Source organism: Syngnathus scovelli, chromosome 17, assembly GCF_024217435.2.
Source record: "Syngnathus scovelli strain Florida chromosome 17, RoL_Ssco_1.2, whole genome shotgun sequence".
NCBI lineage: Eukaryota > Metazoa > Chordata > Actinopteri > Syngnathiformes > Syngnathidae > Syngnathus > Syngnathus scovelli.
In genome coordinates this window covers 6187001-6213510 of record NC_090863.1, presented here as the reverse complement: position 1 = coordinate 6213510, position 26510 = coordinate 6187001, and the positions used below count along the sequence as shown (strand labels likewise).

At 43.9% G+C, this 26510-nt stretch overlaps 1 protein-coding gene across 1 annotated transcript; it reads right to left on the bottom strand.

Annotated features, from left to right (window-relative positions):
• Positions 1 to 50: 50 nt before the first annotated feature.
• On the bottom strand, positions 51 to 25801 carry cacna1eb (calcium channel, voltage-dependent, R type, alpha 1E subunit b). The gene is made up of 47 exons (XM_049747964.2): positions 25556 to 25801; positions 23995 to 24436; positions 20578 to 20873; positions 18786 to 18892; positions 18362 to 18501; positions 15844 to 15947; positions 15610 to 15768; positions 14680 to 14870; positions 13540 to 13643; positions 13348 to 13463; positions 12729 to 12782; positions 12435 to 12515; positions 12127 to 12336; positions 11947 to 12059; positions 11762 to 11874; positions 11561 to 11692; positions 11299 to 11368; positions 10888 to 11005; positions 10523 to 10590; positions 10333 to 10400; positions 8027 to 8767; positions 7751 to 7947; positions 7548 to 7680; positions 7342 to 7471; positions 7221 to 7280; positions 7051 to 7157; positions 6359 to 6455; positions 6116 to 6276; positions 5868 to 6005; positions 5593 to 5794; positions 5368 to 5532; positions 4775 to 4885; positions 4604 to 4684; positions 4383 to 4502; positions 4223 to 4288; positions 3948 to 4039; positions 3706 to 3880; positions 3513 to 3640; positions 3093 to 3189; positions 2908 to 3013; positions 2714 to 2821; positions 2553 to 2653; positions 2373 to 2479; positions 2194 to 2293; positions 1765 to 1897; positions 1551 to 1690; positions 51 to 1435 (listed from the first exon to the last, which is right to left on the bottom strand). The coding sequence occupies exons 2-47, from the start codon at positions 24399 to 24401 to the stop codon at positions 938 to 940; spliced, it is 6945 nt and encodes a 2314-aa protein (XP_049603921.1). The 5' UTR covers positions 24402 to 24436; positions 25556 to 25801; the 3' UTR covers positions 51 to 937.
• Positions 25802 to 26510: the final 709 nt, after the last annotated feature.

Sequence of the window (26510 nt, the reverse complement as noted above, 5' to 3'; positions counted from 1 at the left end):
CCTTGTTTAGTATTATGCACAGGGCTCAATAAATGCACTCGACAACACTGTGAACTTCAGAACACATTTATTCGTATATACAGTTATCGTACACGTAAAAAAACAACAATTATTTGCTTCTTCTTTGCATTAACTTGTGAAATAAATCAATTTTTTGGGGGGGGGGTCGTGATTGTCACAGATTTTTGGCTTTGTTGGGCAATTAAAACGAATACAAATCTTTAGGGACCATTAAAACTCAAAAATGTGACGAATAGTCTGTACATTATTGGTAAATAGTAGAGTAGGTTAAAGATGGGATTTAAATATGGCGTGTCGATGCTGTTCCTGATACATTTACATGGCTCCGTTTGTAAAAGGACAAAAAAGGAACGACAGACAAAAATATTTTAAAGGTTCATTTAGCTGGTTGAAATAACAAACATTTTTCTACTAGTATTCTACAAGTGCATTCTTATCTCGCAAATTAAAGGGAAAAGAAAAAAACACCCCTCTCATGCGGGTCCGTTCATATTGTAAAAAAAATGTTGGTCATTATGTGGAAAAGTGGTGTCAGCTCTCCTGCATGGATGCTGTGACGTCACAAATCATCGTATTCATAGAGAAAAATCATTGATAGGAAAATGTAGTTACATATTCACACTAACCCTAAATACTGCAAAGAGCAACACTTAATCGTCTAATGGCATCATATGATTCATTCCTTGAATAGTACTGTGCAAAAGTCTTAGGTTGCCATAAGGTTCCAATGAAGTACGTACGGTTCTTCTATCATCAAGTAAAAGGCAGGAAGTAGACCTTTGTTTTTCATTTGAATAGTAAGTATTGGGTGTGAATTGGCAAGCAAAGTTTCAGGAAGTGTTCTGTGCTGCTGTCAGCTTGACTTTTACAACTATGACGGCGTAAAATGCAGCAAAGAGTCGCCGCGTCTTTGTCCCTAGCAGCGGTCGTCCTCCTCCGTGTCGCTGAGCGTATCGCAGCCCGCCACTGAGGCCGTCTGCGCAAGACGTTTGCGAAAGTGTCCGTTGGGGATCTGCCAGCCGGTCCGCAAGCGCGGGCGGGCCGAGCTGACGGTGTTTGAGCGTCCCAGGCTGCAGGCCACAGCTGCCTCGAAGGTCAACGTCTCCATGGGCCCGGTGGGATCGGGGCTGTGGTCCTCCTCCTGGGACGCCAGGAAGGGCTCGGAGGGGTAGCGGCGCAGCGGTGACGGGTGACGACCCGCCTTGTCCCCTTCCCGCTCGCCGCCGACTGTCTCCTGCTCCCGCCGGGTCGCCTCCGTCCCGTCGTGCTCGCCGACGGAGGGGTCGGCGCGACACACGAGCGGCGAGTAGGTGATGTGAGGACGAGAGCGCGTTGGGGTCTGTGATGAAGGTCGTCGGACACTGGGGGTGCTGGACTCTGATGTGGACGGCACGGGACTGTCCGAGCTGTTCCCCTAAACACAACCAACGACAATCACTCAAGACAACATCTCGTAAGGGCCGGCTGTCCCAATACTTTTGTCCAGAGACAGAGTTCTCAAAAATATCATCCAATGATGAAGTTTGTACTTGTTTGTCCCGGGGGCGTGTCCTCTCCACGCTGGAGGAGCGTGACGGCTGCAGGCTGCGTTCCTCAGAGTTGCAGCGGGACGCGTTTGGAGAAAGAAGATGGCAACGCTCCTTGGATCGACCCCGCTCGGACCGAGACACTGGTCAGACACATAGATGATGATGCAACATTGAACTACGATGTGCTTCACATCACGTTTCCACAAATGCAGACCTGCAGCCTTGTAGCTCTTGTGACGAGGTCGATAAAAGCGCTCGGGACTTTTCTCTTCCTGCCAAAGACCGTTGACTTGTTGATCCGACACGGTGGAGGCCGAACGCTTCAATGATCCGCCGGCAGCCTCGGTCTGTAAAAACAAAACAAACAAAAAAAAGATATTACATTCAGATCATTAAAGTTAGACACTTTCATCTCCATGCTTCAGTGAGAAAAGCCGAGCCTTTGGCTTCATGTACCTTTTCAAATGATGACTTTACAGAACCCTCTGGCAGTGGTAAAGAACATATTTACTCAAACATGTCACACTACAAGTGATTATTTGAAAGATAATTATAACAGGCGAAAACTAATCACCAGTCAGCAGATAATACAGGAAAATGATTTTCCCCTCATTACTAAAAGTTTTTTTTTTTTTTTGCTTACCGGGTTCTGTTGCTGGCCAGCATCAGTGTCTGAGTTCATGGACTGCAAAAATAGCTCCTGTGGCGAAATAGGACTCAAAGCCACAAATCCCCCACGTGTCCTATGTGAGCCAAAAAAAAAAAAAAAATGAACGCACATAAAACGATGCATGCATGCAGGCAAAGTGGAAATAAACCGACAAGGCGGAGCCAGCGCTGTGTGCCATCATGGGTAGAGGTTGCGTGTTGGAGAGAATGTCCTCAGGAAGGGTGGACGCGTCCAGACGCTTGAAGATCAGGTTGCTCTTCTGATTACAAACACAGCAAGTTCATTTTGATTATGATGTTGAGTCATCAAAGCTGAGAAGTTGTCTGTCTGACCTGAGCTTCCAGCTGTTGCCGCAGCTTCTTGGCCTTGTTCTGTTTGAAGTAGTCCATGATCATCATGGAGGCGTAAATCTTCCCCACCGTCATGTCCGTGTCTGCAAACGTGGACTCGCGTCAACGCTACGGCCAAGGTAAACACGGCTGCTTGAGCCCACCTTTGTTGATGGGCACCAGGAGGTCCAGGGTCTTCTGCGGCAGGTAAGGCCAGATGATGCTGATCTCTTTTTGAAGTTCAGCATCCAAAGCGATGCGGTCCTCACCACCTGTGACACACGCGCTCAGAAGATTTGACCTCAGCAGATGAATGACCTCGCCCATCTGTGTATTTTGGCACTAAAGTTTGCATCACCTCGAGCTATTTTGATGTCCAACGCCGTGCGGATGAGAGACATGAGCGTTGAGGTGAAATGCACCGACATGTCCTCGTCCACCGGCATGTTCATCAGCACCAGCCTCTGCGTGACAATAAAAGCAAAAGCTGCTTTGCAAACTTTTTTTTTTTTCCTTCAAAACTTGCTTGCTTGCTCTTGTTACCTTATAGGCAATCTTGGCAGGACATTTTTTGCCTAGGCCCAGTGGAGGAGACATGTGTGTTAACATCTCATACATGGCTGTGTAGTGAATGCGTCCACTTCATAGTGCAAAAAGGAGAAAAGGAAAAAACAAATAAAAGTTTAGTTTCAATGATCTTGCATCATTTCTTTGATTTGGGCATTACTCAACACAAATCGGAATCTGCTGCCCTCTGTTGGAGAGAGATAAAACAACTAAGGAGCATGCTGTCAAATTAAATTCAATTTATTGTATATATTTAGAAAATTAAAAAGAATAATTAAAAAAGAATGAATAAAAAGTTAAAATAATTTGACCGTGTGTCTTAATTAATTCTCAATGTAATAAATTAAAAACGGGGTTTAAATTCCCATTACATTGGATACAATAAAGGTGTCTCACCATGCCAGACGATCGTATTCTCCCCAGATTCGGACAAACTCATCCAGGTGATGCGGTCCGAGGATGGAGGAGTCTCGCGTCAAGTACTCAAAGTTATCCATAATGACAGCCACAAAGAGATTTAACATCTGCAAGCAGAGACAAGGCTCATCAAACCTGACGACAAACATCTTTGTATCGTTTGACTTCTGACCAGAAAGGAGCTGAAGAAGATGAAGGAGACAAAGTAACAGTAAGCAAAGTCTGTGCCGCAGCCTCCCTCATGGTCCGGCGACAAGGTGAAGGGGGCGATGGAGGGGTCGGGCTCGCACTCCTGGCCCGACAGACACGAAAGCATGATCTCCTGCCAAGACTCCCCCGTTGCACTCCTGATGTTTGAAAAACGTGACATGAAACCACTCAAGTGAATACCAACTAAGATTGCATGAGGCCCACCTGAAAAGCAGCATGAGAGCGCCGAAAAAAGTCTTGAAGTTGTTGTGCTGGTTGATGTGGCTCTCATCATTTAACTTGATATTTCCAAAAACCTGCGGAAAGACAAGAATAAATACAACTGAGCTTCCAAAAGGGTAAAATATGTCACCTGCTTGTTGACTTCCAAGTTACTCTAATAAAAAAAAAAAAATTATTTAACGTATTAAAAAAAAACCACTATTAATTATTATTATTATTATTTTTTTATGTTTACAATTAACAGTTCCACTGCTTACCTGCATTCCAATGATGGCGTATATGAAAAAAAGCATGGCGATGAGCAGGCACACGTAAGGAAGTGCCTGTTGCAGAAAAACGTCACAACTGGTCAGATTGGCAACTTTACAATTGTATGTCTTGTGCTAAACATGCATACGGATGACAATAAATAATGACCTTAAAAGACTGGACAAAGGTCCAGAGCAGAATACGAATGGTGTAACCCTGCCTCAGCAATTTGATCAAGCGGGCTGTTCGGAAGAGCTTCAGGAAGCTCATGTTGATGCTGTTCATGGACTGGACCGATGGAAAAAAAAAAAAAAAAAAGCACATAGTCGCCGTTATTATAAAGTCAGCCTCGACTACAATACGTTACAGCTGGAGTGTTTTGCTTTCACCTGTAGATCCACAACGATCTCAGTGATGCTGCCGAGCACTGTGATGAAGTCAAAAATATTCCAGGTATCTCGGAAATAATTCTGCAGGAGGAAAAAAAAAATGATGGCAGAAATATTTTGCATTTCCTATGAGTTGAGTGAGAGACTTTGGTGGTTTTTGTGTTTCCTCACCACAAAACCAAACGCCATAATCTTGAGGATGCACTCCAGGGAGAAGAGGACAGTGAACGCTGTGTTGAAGTGCTTCAGAACAGTGTCATATGCCGTGGGGGCTGAGTGATACTGAAGAAACAGACAAAAAATACCATAAATGAAATTTTAAAACATTATTTTTTTAATTGAATTACATTAAATTAAAATACCATAAATTAAATTTAAAAAAATTAATTAAATTATCATGTCACTTAATAATCTAGAATCGTTCTAATGAAGGCTAGATGTTTTTTTTTAAATAACATATCAAAATATATCAGTACAATATTACTATCAAAAGGTACAGTGCATTGTACTAAAAAAGAAAAAAATATGCTGGTAATTGAAACAAAAAATTAAAATTATTTTTTAGATTAAATTGTCATATCACTTAATAATCTAGAATCGTTCTAATGAAGGCTAGGTGTTTTTTTTTTTAAATGACATTTTATCCATATATACCAGTACAATATTACTATCAAAATGTACAGAACTAAAAAAAAAAACCCATTTCTGCTGGTACTCTGCAATTGAGCAATTGGACATCCTTAGCTCCAATTTGAGGCTGTTACCTTCATCATGAGGACTACCGTGTTGAGGGCGATCATCACCAGCACGGTGTACTCGAAAGAAGGCGACGCCACAAAGTGCCACAACTTGTACTGGAAGGTTTGCCTGTTCTGGGGCATGTAGCGTGTCATGGGCTTGGCACTGATGGCAAAATCAATGCACGCCCTCTGAAAGACACAAAAAAAGCGTCATTGCACGTGCATGCGGTGCTACAACGGGAGCCGTACCTCATTCTTCTCCAGGCTACACTCCTGAATCATCTTGTCGCCCTGCTCTTGGAAAGTGATGATGATCAAAGCCACGAAGATATTGACGAAGAAGAAGGGAAAAACCACAAAGTACACCACGTAGAAAACGGACATCTCCATTCGGTTCCCTCGACTCGGCCCCATGCTCTCCTCGGTCACATCGGTGGAGTGCTGCAGCACCCTGTCCGAACGACAAATTCAATTTTTTTTCCCGCTTCATTTTAACGAGCGCGTGTAGTAATAAAGACACCGACTGAGGCCATCCTTCGCCGGTGGAGACGGTGAAGAGAGTGAGGAGGGCCCAGCAGACGTTGTCGTAATGGAACTCGTGTCTCTTCCACTCTCTCCTCTTCACCTCCTTCTTGTCCCTGGTGTAGTCGATGTAATAGCCTCTGTGAAGCAAACACATATTACCTTCTTAAATAATGCCCATGAAAAATATAATGCTCCGTCTGGATTTGTCATTTAATTAAAAAAAAAAAAAATGTCACGGCGCACTTACTGGCACTCTTTTTCCGTGTTCATGGAGCTGTCGGTGCAGTAGAAGAACTTGCCCTTGAAAAGCTGCACGGCGATGACGGCAAAGATGAACATAAAGAGCTGGTACACAATGAGGATATTGAAGACGTTTTTCAGGGATGTCACCACACAGTCAAACACGGCCTACGGAAAAGAAAAGGAAGGAAACCCCAAAAAGTTTAATCCAGATCAAATTTGTGATGTCAAACAGAGAACGTGCACAGACTTTGAGTTTAGGAAGCCTCTTGATGGTCTTGAGTGGCCGCAGGACTCTCAGAACGCGAAGGGACTTGATGGTCTTGATGTCTCGACCTTTGTTGTTTCTATTGAAAACATTCAAATAAGATTTTTAGGGTCGAGTTTGGGAAGTTTTGAACCAACACCTCAACAACACAACAACAAAATCCAGAAAATATTTAAAAGACAATGGAAGTTCTCTTTTTTTCTGAGTGACTGTTTTGAGTGTTGGATATGATATTTTGGGAGACAATGAATAAAACATAAAAACACCAAAGTGCACTGATTTTAGCTAAAAAAAAGGTAAATGAAGAAAGATGACGGTGAAGTTTTAGTGTGACATAATTAAATGTTTACCCCATCACATTCCTGGGTGCCCCCACAGAGACAAAATCCACAGGAACAACAGAGAACAAGACGGCAGAGGCATAAGGAGAGAGACACTTGTGAAGCTGGAAGAGTCACAGCTATAAAGTCACAACAGAGAAATTAACAAACCGTTCAAAAAAAGCTTATTTGTTACATCCAGAGACGACAGAAATAATCCCTGTAAAATCCTGACAATACAATTAAAGAGAAACGTTTCCTTTGTTATTGAGGTAGAATGCAGCGAAAAGCAAAATGCACGGCCGTTGATGATGAGTCAACGCGTCAGACAGGTGCTTATCTGCAGCGACTCACGTCAGAGCGAAGGCAATGAGCGCTCCCACCACCACGATGAAATCCAGGATGTTCCACATGTCTCGGAAATAGGAGCCGTCGTGCAGGATGAGGCCCTGGTTGATCATCTGCGATAGATACGATTTGAGTCATCTTAAAAAATGAGTCATGTTTTGACAATGAGGGCCTACCTTGATGACCATTTCAAAGGTGAACACCCCGGTGAAGACATAATCAAAATATCGTAGGACCTATTTCAAAAAAGCAGATGATCATTCTCAATCATTTTGATCAATTTGTCAATTTTTGTACCTTGTTCCTTTCCGAACTAGCGCAGACGGGATCCTCGGCGGCCAGTGCGATGCTGCTGGCCACAATCACCAGAAGGATGCTCATCTCAAAGTAGCGTATATTAACAATGTAATGGCAGATCCTTCTGATCCTATGGACCAGAGGTAGAATACAAAAGTTGTGAATCACTTCTTGAAAGAGCTAGGATGATTTATTCAACATCTTACGGGTTTGAAGCCTTGAAGAGGAACATGCTGCCCGGAGCAACAGCTTTGGGAGTAATAGGAGGTTCCTCATCCTCGGTTTCTTCATCTCTGTCTGTCTGTTCAGAATGGTAGGCTTCCAGCTCTTTACTGTTCACTACAAGAAAAAAAGTTTTAATCTGGTGTAACAAGGATCATAGTGTCCACCTGAGAACGTTCAAGACTACCTGTCATGGGAGTCAATTCCAGCAGAGGTTGTGCGGACATTTCAATGGCCACGGATCCTTCTGCATTGGATTTGTCGCGGTGGATGGAGCCTGCGCGTTTCTCGCTTTCAAGGGTACACGTCGAGTACTCCGTGGCCTCCAAAGCCATCTCCACCGGGATGGTTGGACACTGAGGAGGTTCGGGGATGTCAGACATCCTGAGGCAGAAGACAAATGATGTAAAGAAATGATCAAAGACAGATGTCTTCCTAATAAAGAAGTCCAAGGTAACCTTACCTTCCATCTTCTCCAACGTCTGCATACGGGTTGACGATACACGTTCCAGAGTCTTCCTGGGCCTGGCCTTCTGCCTTAGCTTTCTCTTCATTCTCCTCCCGCTCATCCAGGATCCTCCTCTCTTGACTGAGTGAGCGCTTGACCAGCAGCGCATCGTGTGGCGTTTGCGTGCAGTCCAAGCTCTTGGCCTCGGGGCGAGCCTCTCGGTGACGGTGGCGTCGGTGTCTGGCCCCTTCCTCCGGCCCCGGTCTGAACTTGCGAGCCATCCTGTGCCGACCCCCGCCTGTCGTTCGGTGGTTAGCGCCGCCTGTTTTCTCCTCGGAGAGGTTGACCAAAGGCTCGGCTGCAGGGGGCTCGGGTATGGGGATGGTTATGGACATGGGCGGTTCGGGTAAAGGCATCCCCACGGACACGGGGGACTCGGGGAGGTGTGCCGGGCTGGCTTCTGCGGACAGCGCGGGTACATGATGGGTCGAGGGAGTTTCGACCGTCTCCTCGGCAGGGCTGCTGAAGAGCTCCTCCTTGCTAGCTAGTTGGCGGCGCTTGCGCAACTGATTGGCCCTCTGCTCCCAGACGGACATGTTGACTTTTCTCCGCCTCTCGCGGCGGTTGGCGAAGGCGTTGGAGCTGTTCCGGGGCGGCTCATCCGCGGCTCCCATCGAGCCGTCTGGATCATCGGGGAAGGTAGGTCGACCTCGGTGGATGGCGCGTTTCCTGTAGAGGTAGGGTCTTCTTCTTCCACTAAAGAGCACAATACACATTTTGTCAATACTTGGCGGCAATGGCAATCAGCTCCATTTTAAACGACTAGTTTGACATTTTGGATACTTATCAAATATCTACTGAAACTACAAACTTAATGTAGCTTAGCCAAGCATAGCATATACATTTGTAGAGGGGAAACAGCTAGCTAGCTTCTGCCACAGAAGGTAATGTTAGGTGCTAGCTAATAAAATTGGACTTCTTTCATTGCTGAGCATTTTTTGACTGATTGAGTGAGTTCCTGCTAGTTGTTTCCCCCGTGCAAAACTAACAGAGTCATCATTATTTACTAAATAAAAGCACATTTTCCAAAAGGTCAAACTAGTGGGAAACAACATTCAGGATAATATTCATGTAGCATACCAGATATGCAAGGAAAAAAAAAAAAAAAAACACAACTGAAACTTGTCAGAAAAGACTAGGCCTTTCCATGACTCTAAAAGTGTAATGGGGAAAATATGTATAATAGTCCAAGCTACAGAAATAAAGGCATCCAAAAAAGAAGAAAACATGAAAACAGTTACCTGGGAGATAATAAGTGAAAAAACCCACAAGACCACAAAAGGGAAAGTGCAGGATTAACACAAAAGCCTTGTGTCAAATCTAAAGAACAGAATCTCAACAAGTGTTTCAGGGAAACATTTCTAGAGAAGAAGACAGATGCATACAGTTTTACTTACTGTTATTCTGATTCTGTTGTTGTCCATGTAATAAATGAGTGATGACTTGAAAACAAGACATTAGTTTTACAACACACACAAAACAGTGGTGACACAGTCCAAAATGTGACTTCCAATTAACATCATGTGCAAGTTCATGCAAGTTTAAATGATATGCTTAAAATTACCACGGCAATGCATTTGAAATAATCGTAGCATCGAAACTAAAATGATCTCTCGTGGTGACCAAATGTCATTTTTGGCCAGTGCCACTTTACAACAGGCATAAAACGAGACAACATGATGGAATAGCAAAAGACATTAAAACGCTGCAAAATTAGCCATACGCTACATCCAACAAACATATGACACAGTGAGGGAGTCTTTTTAGCACACTCTTAAAAATGCTGCATAAAAATCACCCAAATGTGGAATCATATAATCCAGGGGTGAAAGCAATGTGGTCAGTGTTTGACTATTTTTGTTTGATTACATTTATAAGTGTATATTTTTGCATACAGAGCAAAAATCAACATGCAGAAACTTAAAATGCTATTTTCTTTCAGAGAATTACGTCGAAATATTTGGCAGTGATTTGTGAGTCACTCCAATAAAAGCATGCAAAACTAATGCGTGCAGCCCTCGAGCAAGCTATGTCCATGCTCGGATGAGACATTCTTTCATTTTTTTTTTTTTTCATGACCAATTTCAAGAGCAAAAGAGGTCAGAGGTCAGTACACACAGTGTATGCCTAAATCATACCGTGCGATTGCCCAAAACTCACTATTGTTACATAGTGGTGTTCAGAATCCATTTAAATGAAGCAGAGGGAAATTTTTTTCTCATCCCGGCATGGTCATATGTTTATGTTAACCCTTAACTTACTCCGATATTAAGCCATCCCTGCCTCTGGCATACCGTTGGTTAAAGAACTCTTCCTCCTCCTCTTCATCCTGGCAAAGTTAATAGGCACGCTGTTTGATTTAGGTGACACACTCAATTGAATTTTCGGAGGAAACGTTATTCATGGGGGAAATTAAAGTCGAATGTGCAGATGCTAATTTCAAGATCAAACCTTTGTCAGTTCCTGTGCATTGGCCAGATTATCCACAGCGATGGCCAAAAAGACATTGAGGAGTGTGTCTGACAGAGAGGCAGTTAAGAACAAACAAAACACCGTATTTGTATTATACTGTGTTTACCAATGTATCGGGTTCTATCTCTGTTTTCTAGTTTATTTGCTCAGCCCCGCAATTCCAAAGCGTGTTATTGCTTATCTCAATGCAAACAAATTGGACTTTGCCACAAAGCCAAAAGTGAAATCATTCAACCATGCAGAAAATATACTCACACACGCATCATATTTTTTTTACTCCCTGAGATATTCTTGACACATTTGATCAGAGCTCATTGAGTTATTCTCAGTGTCACCAAGGATACAGTTTCCGAAAAGGGTGAGCACTATAAAATAGATGGACGACCACATGCCGTACTGCACGCCTCCTTGCGAGCGAATCCCGTTATACATCACTTCATTCCAGTCTTCGCCCGTCAATATCTGCAAGTGGATGAAGCAGAATATGTCTCTTGGAAAAAAAAATAGCAACAAGTAAACATAACAGGTTGCTTCGTTGAAGCCGCAGTTGTGTTTGTGTCAGCTCTGACGTGGATTTGCTTCATGTTTGTGATGTGCGCATATGTGTGCGAGGATGCGTGGGCGGGCAGCGGAGGCGGGGCGGGGACGGCGAGCGAGCCGAGTTGTTTAATCTCCGCCCGGGGTGAGAAATCTCATCGGGTGCAATGTGTCATGGAGGCAGAATGGAAGAAAAGAGGAGGGGGGGGGAACCAAACCTGAAACACTGTCATGATCGCAGCTGGAAACGTGTCAAAGTTGGTGGGAGTGTAATCCTCAAAGATGAACCTAGAAGGCAGAATCAAAGATATGAGGAGCTATTTTTGTTTTCTTCATCGCACACTGTGTCATAAGGAACGACAATAATAGCATCTCAGTGCACCGCTTCGGACCAACATGGCTGCCGCGGAGCCCCTTCATTATTACTGAGTCACTTCATAATCACTTGATTTGTTAGCGACAAAGACCACTACGGCCTACCGTCCTCCAAAAAGTTGCATCCCCAGCAGGGCAAACACCACAACAAAGAGGAAGAGCAGGAAAAGCAGGCTGATGATGGACTTCATGGAGCTCATGAGCGACACAACCAGGTTCCTGAGAGAGGCCCAGTATCTGGCAAAGAGAAAATAGAAACGCTAGCAATAAAATTACTCGCAGTTTGGGTATTGGTGTCCTGCGTACTTGGTAATCTTGAAAATCCTCAGAAGTCTCAGCGCTCTCAGCACGCTGATGCCAAACGACATACCGGGCCGGAAGAAGCCGTAAACGACCTCGAATATGCTACCGACAATTACCTGCAAAAAAACAAAAAGGCCAGGCTAGAATTTTTTATTCTTGGCGTATTTTGACAATGACGAGGGACTCACGCCACAGTCGAAGCAGTTGAAAGACGAATGGAAGTAAAGACGGAAACCCAAACCGTACATCTTCAAGAACATCTCAGCAAGGAACAGCCCAAGGAACACAAACTCTGCATAGTCTGGGGAGAAGAAAACAAAAAATCGGTGAGATCAGAATAGATGTCATTGACAAAAGTGGCGACCCACAGAGGAAGATGGTGAGCCAGTCGGGTTGGTTGTGGTGCACGATGGCCACGCAGATGGTGTTGAGAGCCACCAGGCTAAGCACCATCAGGTAGAACGTGTCCGTCTTCACCATGCGGCGGATGGAGATGCGCAACATGCGTTCTTTGCGACGCAGGTAAGCGGCCGGACCGCGCCGACCGCTGCGGAAGTTCATCCTGGAGCGAGACATACCTGCCAGACAGAGATGGGGGATAAATTCATAAAAGTTATTATTATGAGCAATGAACTTGGAATTAAAGGAAAATGAGAAGAGCAATTAAAAGGCTCACTGGCAGTGGACATGTCCGTGTACTTGTCATCGCCTGGGGCTCCTCGACGTGCGCCCGTCTTCTTACTTGCCCTCTTCAGCACTTTTGATATGAAAACTCAAGCTTAATGTACAAAGTAGCTAACAGTTAGCGTAGCTTCTTCAATTTGAGCAAAAACGTTTTTATTTTTTTTTTTAAATCAAATTTTATACAGCATTTAAAAAAATGTTTTTGTTTTGTACAAAAATATCAACCATCAAATGTCTTTACATTTTGGACACATTTTGAAGTCATCAAGCGAGACAATGTTCTTACCATCTAATGCCGACCTCCCCGAATTCTTGTTCTCCTCTGCCAGCATGACCTCCTCTGCAAAAAGAGAAAGCCTGAACGCTTTAAACCATTTACTCACTCAACTGCAGATGGTGAGAAGGCGTCTAGCAGGAATTTAAAAAGACAAATATTTTGAGGCTGATGAAAAACATGTCTCATCCAAATTTTCCGTTTTTTTCCCCCCTCCCATTAATTTGTGAATGCTGCACCCGGTGACTAATTGGGGCAAGTGCCTATTAGTCTATTTGAGGAAATACGGTACAAATGGAGTGGCCAGTTCCGATTTTTTTCCGGGCGAGGTTGGCGCTGCTGTAAACGCTCAGAGGCCCGTGTGACCTCCTTGAGAGAAGGAGCTCTTATTCCCTCCTCGATGCTTGCAATATTTCTCACTCGCGCTTCCCACACTCACCCACACCAACAAGCACACACACATGCATACGTGCGCACACATTTACAGTAAGCCAGTGAGTCAGTATCACCTTTTCTCACTCTCTACTTGCGTGGGAGATGGCCAGTGCAGACGCCGTTATAGCGCTTGTGTGTGCAGCCCTATAGCACAGACGCCTGAGTTTAGTTTGAGATGAAAATGGCGTTGCAGTACCTGCCCTGTCTATCCAGGCGCGGTAGCCGTTGAGTTCACGTTCCACCTGCTGCTGCCTCCGAAGCTTCATGAAAGCCCGCCTGTTCTCCACCCGCTCCCTCTCCTTGGCAAACTCTCTACGGCGGGAAAGATGTGTATTATAAAAAAGAAAAGACAATGTCTCCAGAATATATATGATGTGGTGACACTCACCCGGAAAGGACTCCCAGCACGAGGTTGAGCACAAAGAAGGAGCCAATGATGATGAGTGGGATGAAGTACATCCAGTTCCATGTTGTGCCCAAGGCATCATTCGTCTGAAATGATATTTAGCATTCGATATGAAGAATGGGGCGGCTCGGTGGCGCACTGGGTAGCACGTCCGCCTCACAGTTAGGAGGGTGCGGGTTCGATTCCACCTCCGGCCCTCCCTGTGTGGAGTTTGCATGTTCTCCCCGGGCCCGCGTGGGTTTTCTCCGGGCACTCCGGTTTCCTCCCACATTCCAAAAACATGCTTGGTAGGCCGATTGATCACTCCAAATTGTCCCTAGGTGTGAGTGTGAGTGCGATTGGTTGTCTGTCTCTGTGTGCCCTGCGATTGGCTGGCAACCAGTTCAGGGTGTCCCCCGCCTACTGCCCGATGACGGCTGGGATAGGCTCCAGCACGCCCGCGACCCCCGTGGGGACTAAGCGGTTCAGAAAATGGATGGATATGAAGAATGATTCTTTTTTTATATTATTTTTAATTATTTTTTTAAATGTAATTTAAAAGCATTTCTCCATCTCAAACCTAGCCTTCGACATTATAATGTCTATTTGGATGCCCTTTGTTGCTAGCTAGAGTTTATGGGTGTCCATGTTAAAATAATATATATCTAATTTACATATAGATATTTGAAACAGATTTTTTTTTTTTTTTTTTACATTAGTGCACAGGTGTCAAACTCAAGGCCTGGGGGCCAGATCCAGTCCGCCACATCATTTTATGTGGCCCGCGAAATTCGTGTGTCATTACTAGAATTGCAAATTGTCTTCACTTTTAATATCTTTTTTTTTTTTATATTTGACCAATTTTTACTCATCTGATTTGAAAAGGAGTTATTTGTCAATTTGTTTTGTAGCTTTTACTGTATATAATATGAGGTGCTCATACATTTATTTGGGTTGACAGTCATAATGGCCCTCCGAAAGAAGCTATGACTACAATGCGGCCTGCGAAAAAAATGAGTTTCACACCCCTGCATTAGTGCAAAATAAAAAATAAATACTTGTTGCTAGGCAGAGTTCATGGAGCACCATTATTTGTGTCATGGCCGTCAAATAAAGAAAGACCAGTTCACTTTCCACACGTACATTGTAGAGAACAGCCGTCCATCCCTCCATGGTGATGCACTGGAAGACGGTGAGGACGGCAAACAGGATGTTGTCAAACTGCGTGATGCCGTCATTAGGGCCGATCCACGTGTCGTTACAGTCGTATCTCTCCGGGCACTTCCTCACGCCGCACGCAAAAGCCAATTCGGATGAGTCCACTGTTTCGTTGTCTTAAAAAAAAAAAAAAAAAAAAAAAAAAAAGAGCACCTAAGTGTTACTACAAGAAGCTTGATTTTGACCTCACTGGCTTTGCTTAGCATACACACAGGGACAAACATGAGCAGGACACCAGCTGCCGTGTTGCATGCGGTATTCTTTGACGCCTCGAACGCCACTCATGTTCCGCCATCTGTCAAGTGTCACAAAGCATCCACTCCACCGTTGGACACTTGGGAAAGCTGCAAGCGACCCGCCGCTGTTGTGAATGTCACTTACAGTAGAAATATCGTGAGTGATGTCATTCTGTCTTTAAAAGATTTTCTACTCGCCTTGATTAGTAACGCTGGGAATTGCAGAAATTGCATTGAAGGCAGAATAAAATATGCACTCAAAATGTGTGGCTTCAGCTCACTTACAAACCAAATGGGGACAAACGCGATGGAAAATGGATAGATGGTTTAATCTAATAGCTGAAATGTTCAAGTAGCACATAAATGTTCTGTTTTCATATTCAAGTGCAGCTCTACAATGGTCCAGCAATTAATTAATGGAAGCTGCAAAATGGACCGTGGGATGTAGAGACATGTGATCCAAACACTTTTGGTAAACGTGTGGACACGTGCTACTGTCCAAACAACATGTGCACGCCCACCAGCATACCAAAATGTTCTCCGGTGTTTCATTTTCATAACATGTAAGCTTCTGGCCACAAGATTAGGCACACCTGCAGAATTTAACGTCAGAGCGTACCGAGAATGTCGACAGTTGGCAGGCAGGTGTGGTGAAGCTTCCCGCTGTAGAACTCCAGGCCGATGATGGCAAACATGAGGATGGCGAAGAAGAGGAGCAGGCCGATCTGCAGCAGAGGGATCATGGCCTTCATGATGGACTTGAGCACAATCTGCAGACCTAAAAGGAAACGCAAATTTGTCTCAGTCAGGTCATTATTGTCATGAAGCAGGATTTAACTAGCGAATGACTCACTGGGGATGCCGGAGACGAGCTTGAGGGGTCTCAAGACTCGCACAGCCCTCAGAGTGCGAAGGTCCACGGGGATGTTCATGTGCGCTCCCGCCGTTGCCAAGATCCTAATGGACGGACCAGACACACATTGTTACTCATTTGGCTCATGATAGGAATATCATATGCAACATTTTGTTCATGGCGCGTGACACACTTGAAAGACAAAAATAGCCTAAACAAAGAGGTGGAAGTCCTGAGTGGAATGAGTAAGGCTTCCTCTTGCGGGAAAAGCTTGTATGCATTTTTCATATGTGTGGAGTGGATGAATGGTGCTGCGGCACAATTTGCATTTTTCTAAATACTCCACGTGCAGCATATGGTGTATGTATAAATTGCACCTGGTAGGGATTGTTTAAATAAATAATGATTTGTACACAACGTGCAAAATCTTCATCAACCAAACTTTGACATGTTACCATGACATGTCAAGCCTATTAGACCAAGTTGAGGATAGAAAATGTCACATGGTAGAGACTCAAACGCAGACCCACGCAAAAGCTCTCCTGTAAGCTGTGGGAGCGAGGAGAGCATGAGTGTGTGTGTGCTTGAGTTTGCGAGGCACTGGGCGAGAGACATTCAGAAGGAGCAGTGGGTTGGTATTCTGTGGAAACAGCCTTCAGTCCAAACACAGTGGCCACAAAAGATGGGTCGCTGCTTCAAGGCCACCCTGAGTTGTTTATTACACTTTGCTAACCTTATGTTACAAAACAGCAGGGGAACAGTATTAAAAACAGAACACAAGGTGATGCAGTATTTGTACACCACGAAATAATACAATAAATGGCTATACTGGAAATTTAGATGTGCAGTATATACAAGATGGAGTTCCACAGGGTTCAATTCTAAGTCCCATTAGATCATTTGTTATATTCCGCCCGTGAGTGAGTTAAGCGAGAGGCTGCCGTCTTCCTGCTTGTCTTCATTGTGTACATGAAGGACGTTTGCAAACTGGCTGCGGAAAGACTGAATTAATTACATGCAGCCTCTCCCACACACCTCCACCTACACGCCCGACGCCGCCAACAGCAGCCACAGCACAGCAGTTACCATTTGAGCACATTTGTGACTTTAATGCAAGATCAAGAACATTTCATTTCACTTAGCCGACAGGTTCTTTCTTCACTACCATGTGCTCATCATCGTTTGAGACTTTTTTTTAATTGAGCTGCATGTCCCAACAGATTGGCTCGTAGCGATTCATTAATACCAAATGGAAATGGACGCCGCCAGCGCTGGCCCAGTGGCCTCGATTGGATTCCCACGCGGCCTCCATGACACATGTGCACGCTTTCTTTTAAGTCTGACTTACTTGTGTGCGTGTGTATGAGTGTGTGCGTATGTGACAGATAGACAGAGAAGCAGATGTGCCGAGAGAGAAATGTGTCAGAAGGCAGGCGGGAAACCAGGCCGTCCGTCACCAAATGCGGTTTAAATTAAGCAACATGATGTCCGGGTTGCGCTAAATACGCAAAGGTTACATGAATTCCATTCACGCTTTTACAAAAATATCTACAATGTCAATTATACCCCCCTCTCACGTCCCAAAAAGTTTTCTTTTTTCGGGTATTTTTGCAGATGTTAGAAACAGGCGTTTGCGCCGTTGTGGGAGCGAACACAGTTGATTTGTTTCCCAGCCAATGGAAAGTAAAAATAATGCATTTGTTGAATTGATTTGTAAAAATGATTCCAAATGTACATTGCATGCTGAGGTCATTTATATTAATGAAATATGATGACAAAATTTTGCTTCCTGATTGGTTAGCCTTTCTTTTCGTTACACAACCATTTCACTCCTATGCAATTAATTCACTAAACCCGTCGCTTATATTAAAACGCTCATTGTGCGTGATTTTTTATTTTAATTTTTTTGGAGGGGGGGTGTTTGCTAGCCCGCTTCCCCCTCCCGCCTTCTCAATGAATAGAGCGAGGCGCTGGGGGCGACGGCAAGCAGGTTCTAGACACAAGCGCCAATCCACTTATCCACCCACCTAACATGGAAGGCAAAGCCTGCCTGCTGCTCCATGGAAACCTGTAGGAAATCTACATTTGTATCGCTTGCTCTGAATTGACGACATCTCCTTAACAAAAGCCAAAACTCATCTCTTGGGTCAAGCTTCACGCTACCATGAACTCCAGCGTTTACAGAGCCTGGCGCTAGCGGAACGCTTGAATGCACGCGCACAAGGCCACAAAGTGTGTCGGAAATTAATTTTTCGCTCCAGCGAGCGCAGATCAGTAAAAGCTGAATGAATTTGGTGTCAATTTTAATTGAATTTTGAAAAGTTTGTTTTTTGGGGGGTTCCGGTAGCCAATCATGTTGTCTGTTTGTAATATAATGTATGGAATAAAATAAAAGACATTGATTTCTGAGCAGCAGCAGAAGGCGACTGTAATTACTTGCTCTGCGCGAGCCGATCCCAAAACAATCTGTTGAAAACAAACATTCCGGTTGCCGTGGAGATGCGGCCTCGCCACTCACCCACTGAGCACCACGATGAAGTCCATAACATTCCAACCGTTCCTCAGGTAAGAACCTTTATGGAAAACAAAGCCCAGCGCTACCAGCTTGATGCCCGCCTCGAAGCAGAAGATCCCAATGAAGTACGGCTCGGTTTTCTCCTGCACACATAAAGACGGGTCAGCGTATGGTACGAATCTTTCCGAGCCTAAACACAGTCAAAACATTGTTTGCTACGTGTGACAATACAACAAACCAACCTGCAATTACAAGCGTGTGTGTAGCGGAGAACACAATAACACACAGCCTCATTGTTGTTTACAAAATGTCAACAATTACTTTCTTCCCACGTGACCATTCAAAGACATAATCACTGAATGCTCATTTCCAATATGCTAGCTAAGCATTCATTCTCAAGATATTTTTACACACATTTCGAACTCACCAGTCTCTTTGCCATGGGGGTCTTGTCCTCTCCGGGCAGGTGCTGCTCCAGAGCCAGCACCACACAGTTGGCGGTTATGGTAGCCAGGATCATGTACTCGAACGGCGTAAGAGGCACAAAAGTTAAGAAAAACTCATTTGCGCCATAAAATTAGTCCTTTAAAAGAACTCAATTGCATCATGGTGAAAAAAAGAACCCGATGCCTGATGTTTATATAACAGTTGAATTAAGGCATAGTTCATGATTTGTGATACGAGAGGCTGCTGTCGCTATGGCAACCGTCAAGTCTTTTAAAGTGCTCTTCATGGTGAGACATGGAGAGCAGGTGAGAGCAGAACCACAGTGCCGCTAAGTCACCTTGGCCTAACTGAGAGGACAAAAGTCCTTGTTGTCAATGTTTCCTCCTCCTCCAATAAAAGGAGGTCAGCGTATCACAGAGGACATCACGCTCACATTGACAGAGCTTCTTATTGATAGCGGCTCAAAATAACAGGACGTTACTAGTGAGGAGGGGAAAAAAAGTCTGAACTAGTTCACATCTGCTCCAGTATCTACTCGACATCCAACTTGCACGGCACGGAAAGTACGGAGTGACGAAGCATGGCAGCCCGAATCACATTGAATTCATCGGAATGTTTTGCACTCGGAACGAACGGAAGGGGAAAGACGTGGGTCTGAACACGCCGACATTTTGCCAAAGGCCTCCCACACACCTCTCTGCCGGTTCCAAGGCCCCAGAGTGAGTTTTGACCACTAGCCCCCCCACCCCACTCCCACACTGGTTAGGTAACCAGAAGACAACTGGGGGTGTTGGTTTGGAGTGATCCACGGCCGAATGCGTTTGGGTAGAGAACATGGCTCCAAACTCCATCAGATTCAATGGAGAGAAACACACACATACACACGCCCCCCCCACACACACATCCTGTGCACAAAACAGCTGAGCTGGATTTGAACCGACACCCACTCAGAGCACTATAAGGCATCCAGAGCTGTGCTTCCATGTGCCCACACTGTGCAAGCCTCCCCCACAGGCTGCTGCTGCTGCTGCTAGGTCTAATGATCACCTCATACACAAACACACACACTAACTTTGTGTCCTGTGCACACCATGGCAATTGAGTTCAATGCGGGGGCTCTACGGACAAAAGTATTGGGACAGCCACGACAGGAAAAGAAATATTGCAACCATCAACTCCTACTTCTATGGGTCTGATTGCTCATTCAAGTTGTTTGATGTGATGTTTTTATGGACCATGTTCTGTTTAAAAGCATATAATTGTCATAAAATTAGTTAACATCATATTTGGAGTCGTAAATGACCACACTACCACACCAGGCTTCTTTGGGGACATTACAATAAAATCGCTAATGGATTAAACTTAATTGGAAAAAAAAAAAAAGCCCAGTGTAAAGGCTTGAACGTGCTGGCAAATTACAATCTTTTTCAATCCAATTCTTTCAAAAGTTTTCCTCTTTAAGGAAAATTATAATTTGATATTATAGACATTAAAGTGGGGAAACTATTTTTCATAGCGCTGCATTAAAACACAAATAAAATACGTTATAATTGTAGTTTTAACCACTTTAAAAATTACATAAAAACTAATTACTTATAAAGGTGTGTCTGAATGTTGTTGTCCATATGTTATTTTTGAAAACATAAATACTTTAAGTTGAATGACGTATAAAACATGTCAGCTAAAAGCAACTGGTTACGAACAAAAGTTTGCGGTGCTGTCCGTGGTTCTGAACCGACACGTTAAGCACACCTCGATTAGTAAAGGATATGGCCACTCGATGATTCGCCGCGCGTACTTCCTGATAATGTTGTCCTCCGCGAAGATGAACAGAGACCTGTTGACAGTCAGGCAGTTCTGCCGGTGCGGTACCGGGTTGTATAGAGCCATGGTCCGGGCCCGCTGCGCCTTGGCTTGCTTCATGGACGCCGTCATCGCGGCCGATGCGTCGGCACTTCCTCCTCCGGCCGCCGCAGCCCCGGGCTCCAGCGCGTCCCCGCCGCGCTCCGCGTCTCCATCCCCGGAGTCCACTGTGCTCGGGGCGGACTCGTCACCGAAGCGAGCCATTCTAGCGAAAGAGTTAAAAAAAAGCACAATGGCTGTGGGTTACTCCATATTACGTCCCGTTTGTGAGGTGCGCTCAAAACAACTTTTGGGCATCAAGATATGCGCGTAAAAATCCGCGGCAAGTCCTGGGGAGAACTTTACGCATCACAGCCGAAAGTGAGTCTACTCTGCCAGGCTGGTTCGACGCCCGAGTGGCGCCATCGCACGCACACATCTAACTGCAGGATGATGAGGAGGAGGAAGAGGATGGTGAAGATCACCTGCTGCACTGGTGAGCTGCACAAGTGGTCAGGAAGCGCAGCACAACAACCCTCCCACCACATGGACTCGCCTGGGACGTCCACATCGTTACCATGGCGATTACAATCACACTGCTGCGTTATACACATTAAACAACCATAAAAGCCAATGAGGAAAATGCATCCACATTTTTTTGTGTGTTGCTTTTCATACTTTCAATACTTCCATTTTTTTTTTGCTATCAATAATAGTAGTAGTAGAGGTAATTGCTTGCACTATAGCAACATTTCAAAAGTAGGCCATGGTGCTAATATTGGAGGAAAAGTCAAGTGTAAAAATAGATCATGAAATAGATCTGCTCCTTTTATTGGGAGCAAAGAAGAAAAAAAAAGTGTTTTCTCAGGTGCAATAAGTGAGACCTCATTACTTCCTTACTTACTTTTTTTTTAACCAATTCAAAAATAAATCAAGTTTGTGAGAATTTTGTCTTGAAAAAGATGTGTAACATGACCCTAGAAAAGATCGGCTATCATGCACGTCTCAATGCGTTGGCAAATCAATCCATTCATTTGCACTCTTACATAAGCCACATCATCATCTAGCAAAATGTTTGTCCGTCCATCCTCGCAAACAGCATCTCTCTCTCTTCCTGCTTTCTCTCTCTGCCGATCTGCACCGTCTCCAACTGTCGACTGTTTCCATAGCGACCGGGCTGGCTTCAATTCCTGCTCCGGTTCTTTTTATTTGTGCCAACAAAAGACATCTTTCACAATGGCTCTTCCTACAGAAATCTGCTTTTTGTCACACGCGCGGACAAGTGCAGCAACTCTACTGTAGTTTGTGTTTTGTGCTACCAACACCATATGGACAAAAAAAAGGAATGTGAAGAATCTCAAAGGTGCCCAGTGAGGTACCCTGTTGTCAGCCATGGCTTCTAATTAAAGATTGGGATTGGCTCCAGTACACCCCCGTGACCTTCATCAGGATGAATTGGGATCCAGTTTTCACTATAATCTATGTTAAATTTTTAGATGCCTCGTATTCTGGTCATCTACAAAAAGTTTCATTTCAATTCAAATCAGTTTGAGACGTTATTAACACCTTTGTTTAACTGTTCTGTCAACTTCCAAGAACATGTGCACAAAGCTGAGCAATAAAGCGGCTTTACTTACACACTTGTGCATTTATATAATTGCACGTAGGCTTTCAGGCAACATTGACTCAAGTGGCTTGAGTATTATTATGTTTAAAATATTCTTTCCTCTTAGGTGTTCCCTAGCAACGGCTATCCGTGCTGTTTGGACCAATGAGTGACACTCAAATGGATGACTAAGTATGCTGTGGAATGAAAGCAAAATGTTCATTAATGGAGGGGGGGGGGGAGTAAAAATCAAAGGTAAGTTTGACTTGGGTTGGAAAAACAGCACATGTTGGAAAAGGATTAAACACAATTAAAAGTCATGAAAATTTTGATTCGTAATTAATGAGTCATAAATTAATAATAAGATAAACATTTTGAGAAATGCTGTTTTTGTATTGTTTCATAAACATAGTTCTAGTCATTTTTAAATGTTTTTTTCAATAAATAATTACAAATTATGGAATGCTACTAAGAGATTTATATGTAAAATAACTACAAAAATAAAAAATAGGATACATACAACACAACCTATTTTTTCCAATTAAGATCAAATAAAATAGTACTGTATGATAAAATAAGAGCATAAAACAAATATAAAAAAATAACATTAGCAGGTGCAGTACATATACGCCTCTAGCTATAAATTATTATATGTTGCAATCTTTTTGGGATTTTCTTTCTGCAATTTTCCTCCCTTTAAAATTTGCAAAGAAGTTGTCAATCCCAAACACATCCAAAGATGCCAGCCACCCTGCTGCTCTCCTACTTTGATTCCCTAGCATCCCCTAATGGACAAAAAAATGCAATACAATCAGCACCCAAAAAAAAAAAAAAAAAAATAGCACAGCTTGGCGTATCCTTTCACATTCCCAACGTGTTATGTGCTATAATAAAAAGTGAGGCTTGCAAATAAACAAGGGGCTGCTAACTGTTGGAATGGATGGATGGAGTGGGTGTTGGAAGAAGAAGGGGGAGGAAGTGAGTGTGGAGGATCTGGGGTTAGGCTTGATGGAGAGCCACTCCATACTCAAGTGTTGGCAAGCGACTCATCACGGCCATTAATTGCTCCTGCAGTCGCCGCAATGCTCCGCACACACACACACACAAATAGTATGACGTCATGAATCGGTAGGAAATGATCGCATGATTCATTGCTTCCCTGCAGAACCTTTAACGAATAAAAAAATAAGCAGCACAAGAACATAATTCGTTCTGTATGCAAACTTCTTGTCAAGGTGACTCACTCACACTTCCTGTGTGGCTGTCTCAATATTTGTATCATTTTTCTTTTCAATTTTTATAATTATTAAAATATCACATCATACATACATATATTTTTATTTATTATTACTACCACTATTAAATATTATGAGTTGTATGTAAAGCAACATTTTATTGTTTTTACTGTGTATTGATTTTTAAAAATTATCAGTGCTTAATTATCTGTGTACTTTTAGTAAATTACAAATAAAAAAAATCACTATTATTCTTAATATTATTATATTTTTTTGCATCGGGAGGGTCCATTGAACTCTTATTAATATTATTTTAAGGGATTTAATTGAATGCTGGAAATGATGGTCCCTGGAAGTAAAGCACACAGAAGCAGGTGCAGTCTATTTAAAGCGATGAACATATAAGCTCACCTTTGGGGGCTGACTGCAAATGGAGTCTGCAAATCCAACCCCGCCATGTCTTCAACTACGATACTCGTAAGAAACAGGAGTTCAGAACAACTTACTCCCACTCCTTTCTGCGAGCTTGCGGTGTGCTCTGTATCTTGTGAGCCTGGTGAGCCATGATGATGTCCCTCTGCTCCACGAGGCCACCGCGGCGCCGAAGAACGCCGTGCGGGCTCGGGGAGCCCGAACCTCGATCGGAATCATCCGCTCCGTCGCGAGGCAGGTCGAAGCTGGCCGCCCGGGCGGGGAGCTCGGGGAACTCGCCGTGCGGCACCTGCAAGGAGCAGGAACGGACGCCCTGCGCCAGGCCGGGCCGGCCGGCCGGGAGGTGCTTCCGCCAGGGCTCGGGTTCCGGAAGGGACAGGGAGGAGTGCACGCGCTGCTGTCCGCCTGGACCGCATGTGGACGGCGAACGGAGGGTGGGCGTGAGGGAGACGGACAGGGACTGATTGGAACTGGTGAACATCTCTACGCCGGCAACAATCCAACATGTAAAGATACCTGGGCAGAGACAAGGTGGCAGGAAAAAAACCTGTTGTTAGCTATTCATCAAATCAAAAGCGGGAGTCCCAAAAAGTCACAAAAGATAGAGCAAATGCAGTGATTGAAAGAGAATGAGGAGGTTGAAGATGAGGCCAAGCCAAAGCAGTGAGTCACTCATCAAACATCAACAGTTTGGAGCAGGGCGCCGAAAGCGCACGACTGCAGGTCACACGCCAAAAATGATTGAAACAATGAAATGAACGTAGTGAGGAACCGGTGTTTTACACATCGGTCTCACAGTTATCTGGTTCTTGATTTGAATCCCATCCCCCTGCCTTCCCATCATGCTTGTTTGACTGTCTGGCGACCAATCCAGGGAGTAGCCAGCCTCTGCCTTGATTGTGCACAAGGCAATGTCTGAACATTTAATAAAATTGAATAAATTGCTTCAGAATGGCCTAAAATACACAATGAGTCACTTGGGCTGACAATAGAATGGATTACAACATAAATAAGATAAAATCAGAGACTTAGGTTGACGTCAAAATTAAATTCAGCGCTTGAATATCTACTGAAAAAAAGTCGAATGAATAAAATAATGTAACAAATATTTGAATGAATGAATTATATAATTTTAACATTCAGTAAAAAAAAGAATCCATAATCCAATAACTGGAATTATTAAAATTAAACATTTGCATAAGCATGCCATGTTAGATCATAATAAAATAAAACGAAATAAAGTGAAATGTCCGCATTCTTACACAAGCTGCATTCCAAATGGCGTGATAATAAAAGAAAATACATGTTTGCAAAATTGTGGAATTGATTTCTCATTTCTCCATTCTCAAACAATGACTGCTGAAAAATGACAATTGGCTGAAATGATAAATGTGAAGATTGGAGTCGCTGGCTGTGATCTATTTTTGCTTTAAATAGCCCTCCCCATGGCTCACAATGCGTGCACACACACACACACACACACACACACACACACACATTTAGTGCACTTTATGCACGTCAAGTGTTGCAATTCATCCACCAGCCAATTACGGAGCAAGTGAACATTCCTTAACAACAATGACGATAGCAGACAAATATGAAACCAAACACATCCAAACAAAGAAGCACTTGTACCTCCATAAGACGCTCTTAATTCTTCCCGGCGTCTGGCTCAGGGTGCATCCTCCAGACAGACCCTCCCTGCTCGCTCGGCACAAGTTGGGAACAAGGAGGAGGATGGTGATGATGAAGAGGATGATGCTTTTGCGTGGATTCCTTGAGTGACACTTCCCATCGATGAGGAGGGGGGGGCTATAAATACCCGTGGAGTGGCTGGCAGCCAGGGAGCAGCGTTCCTTCCTTCTCTATACGGAGGAGCGTAAACACAAGTGAAGCGTGGAGATAAAGCGAGCCCACCAGCCCCGGCGAGCCAACCGCCCCCTCCTCTCCCCGCCGCACTCCACCCCAACCGACCGGCTGCCGCGCTATGACTCACTTGGTGTGCATCTTTTCTTCTGCAAACTAGAAACAATGTCAATAATTGTTTCTTTATTGCATAGTGACCAGTCAAAGATGTGATGGCAACAGGTTCGTTCCAATGCATAAACTCACCACTAGATGGTGGAGTGAAGCTTTAGCAACTTTTCAATAGCTGTTTAATGGCACTCGCAAAAATAAATGCCTTACTTCAATTGACACGTCCATCTCTGTAAAAAAAAAATCTCAGCATGTTGTGCACTTAAACAAATAAACACCGCACCTCAAACAGATCCATTAATGCTCACATTTTTTTCCATTAGATTTCATTTTTGTCCTTTAACTGTAATTCTAAAAAGTGTCGCTGGCATCAGTCAGCCCATTTAGTTATTGTCACATCTTGACCACAAGGGGACCGAGAAGCTCACATCCTGTGACTAAGAAAAAAAAAAAAAAGTGCTATAAATGACCACAGTGTTAATTAAAAGCTCACCTGTATTCACCGCATCAATTCCCCGAGCAGATGAAGAGGCGTTGAGCATTGGGACCGAGGTCTTCTACCTTGACACACACTGATTAAAACAATTCCTGACATAATGACGCCATCAACCAA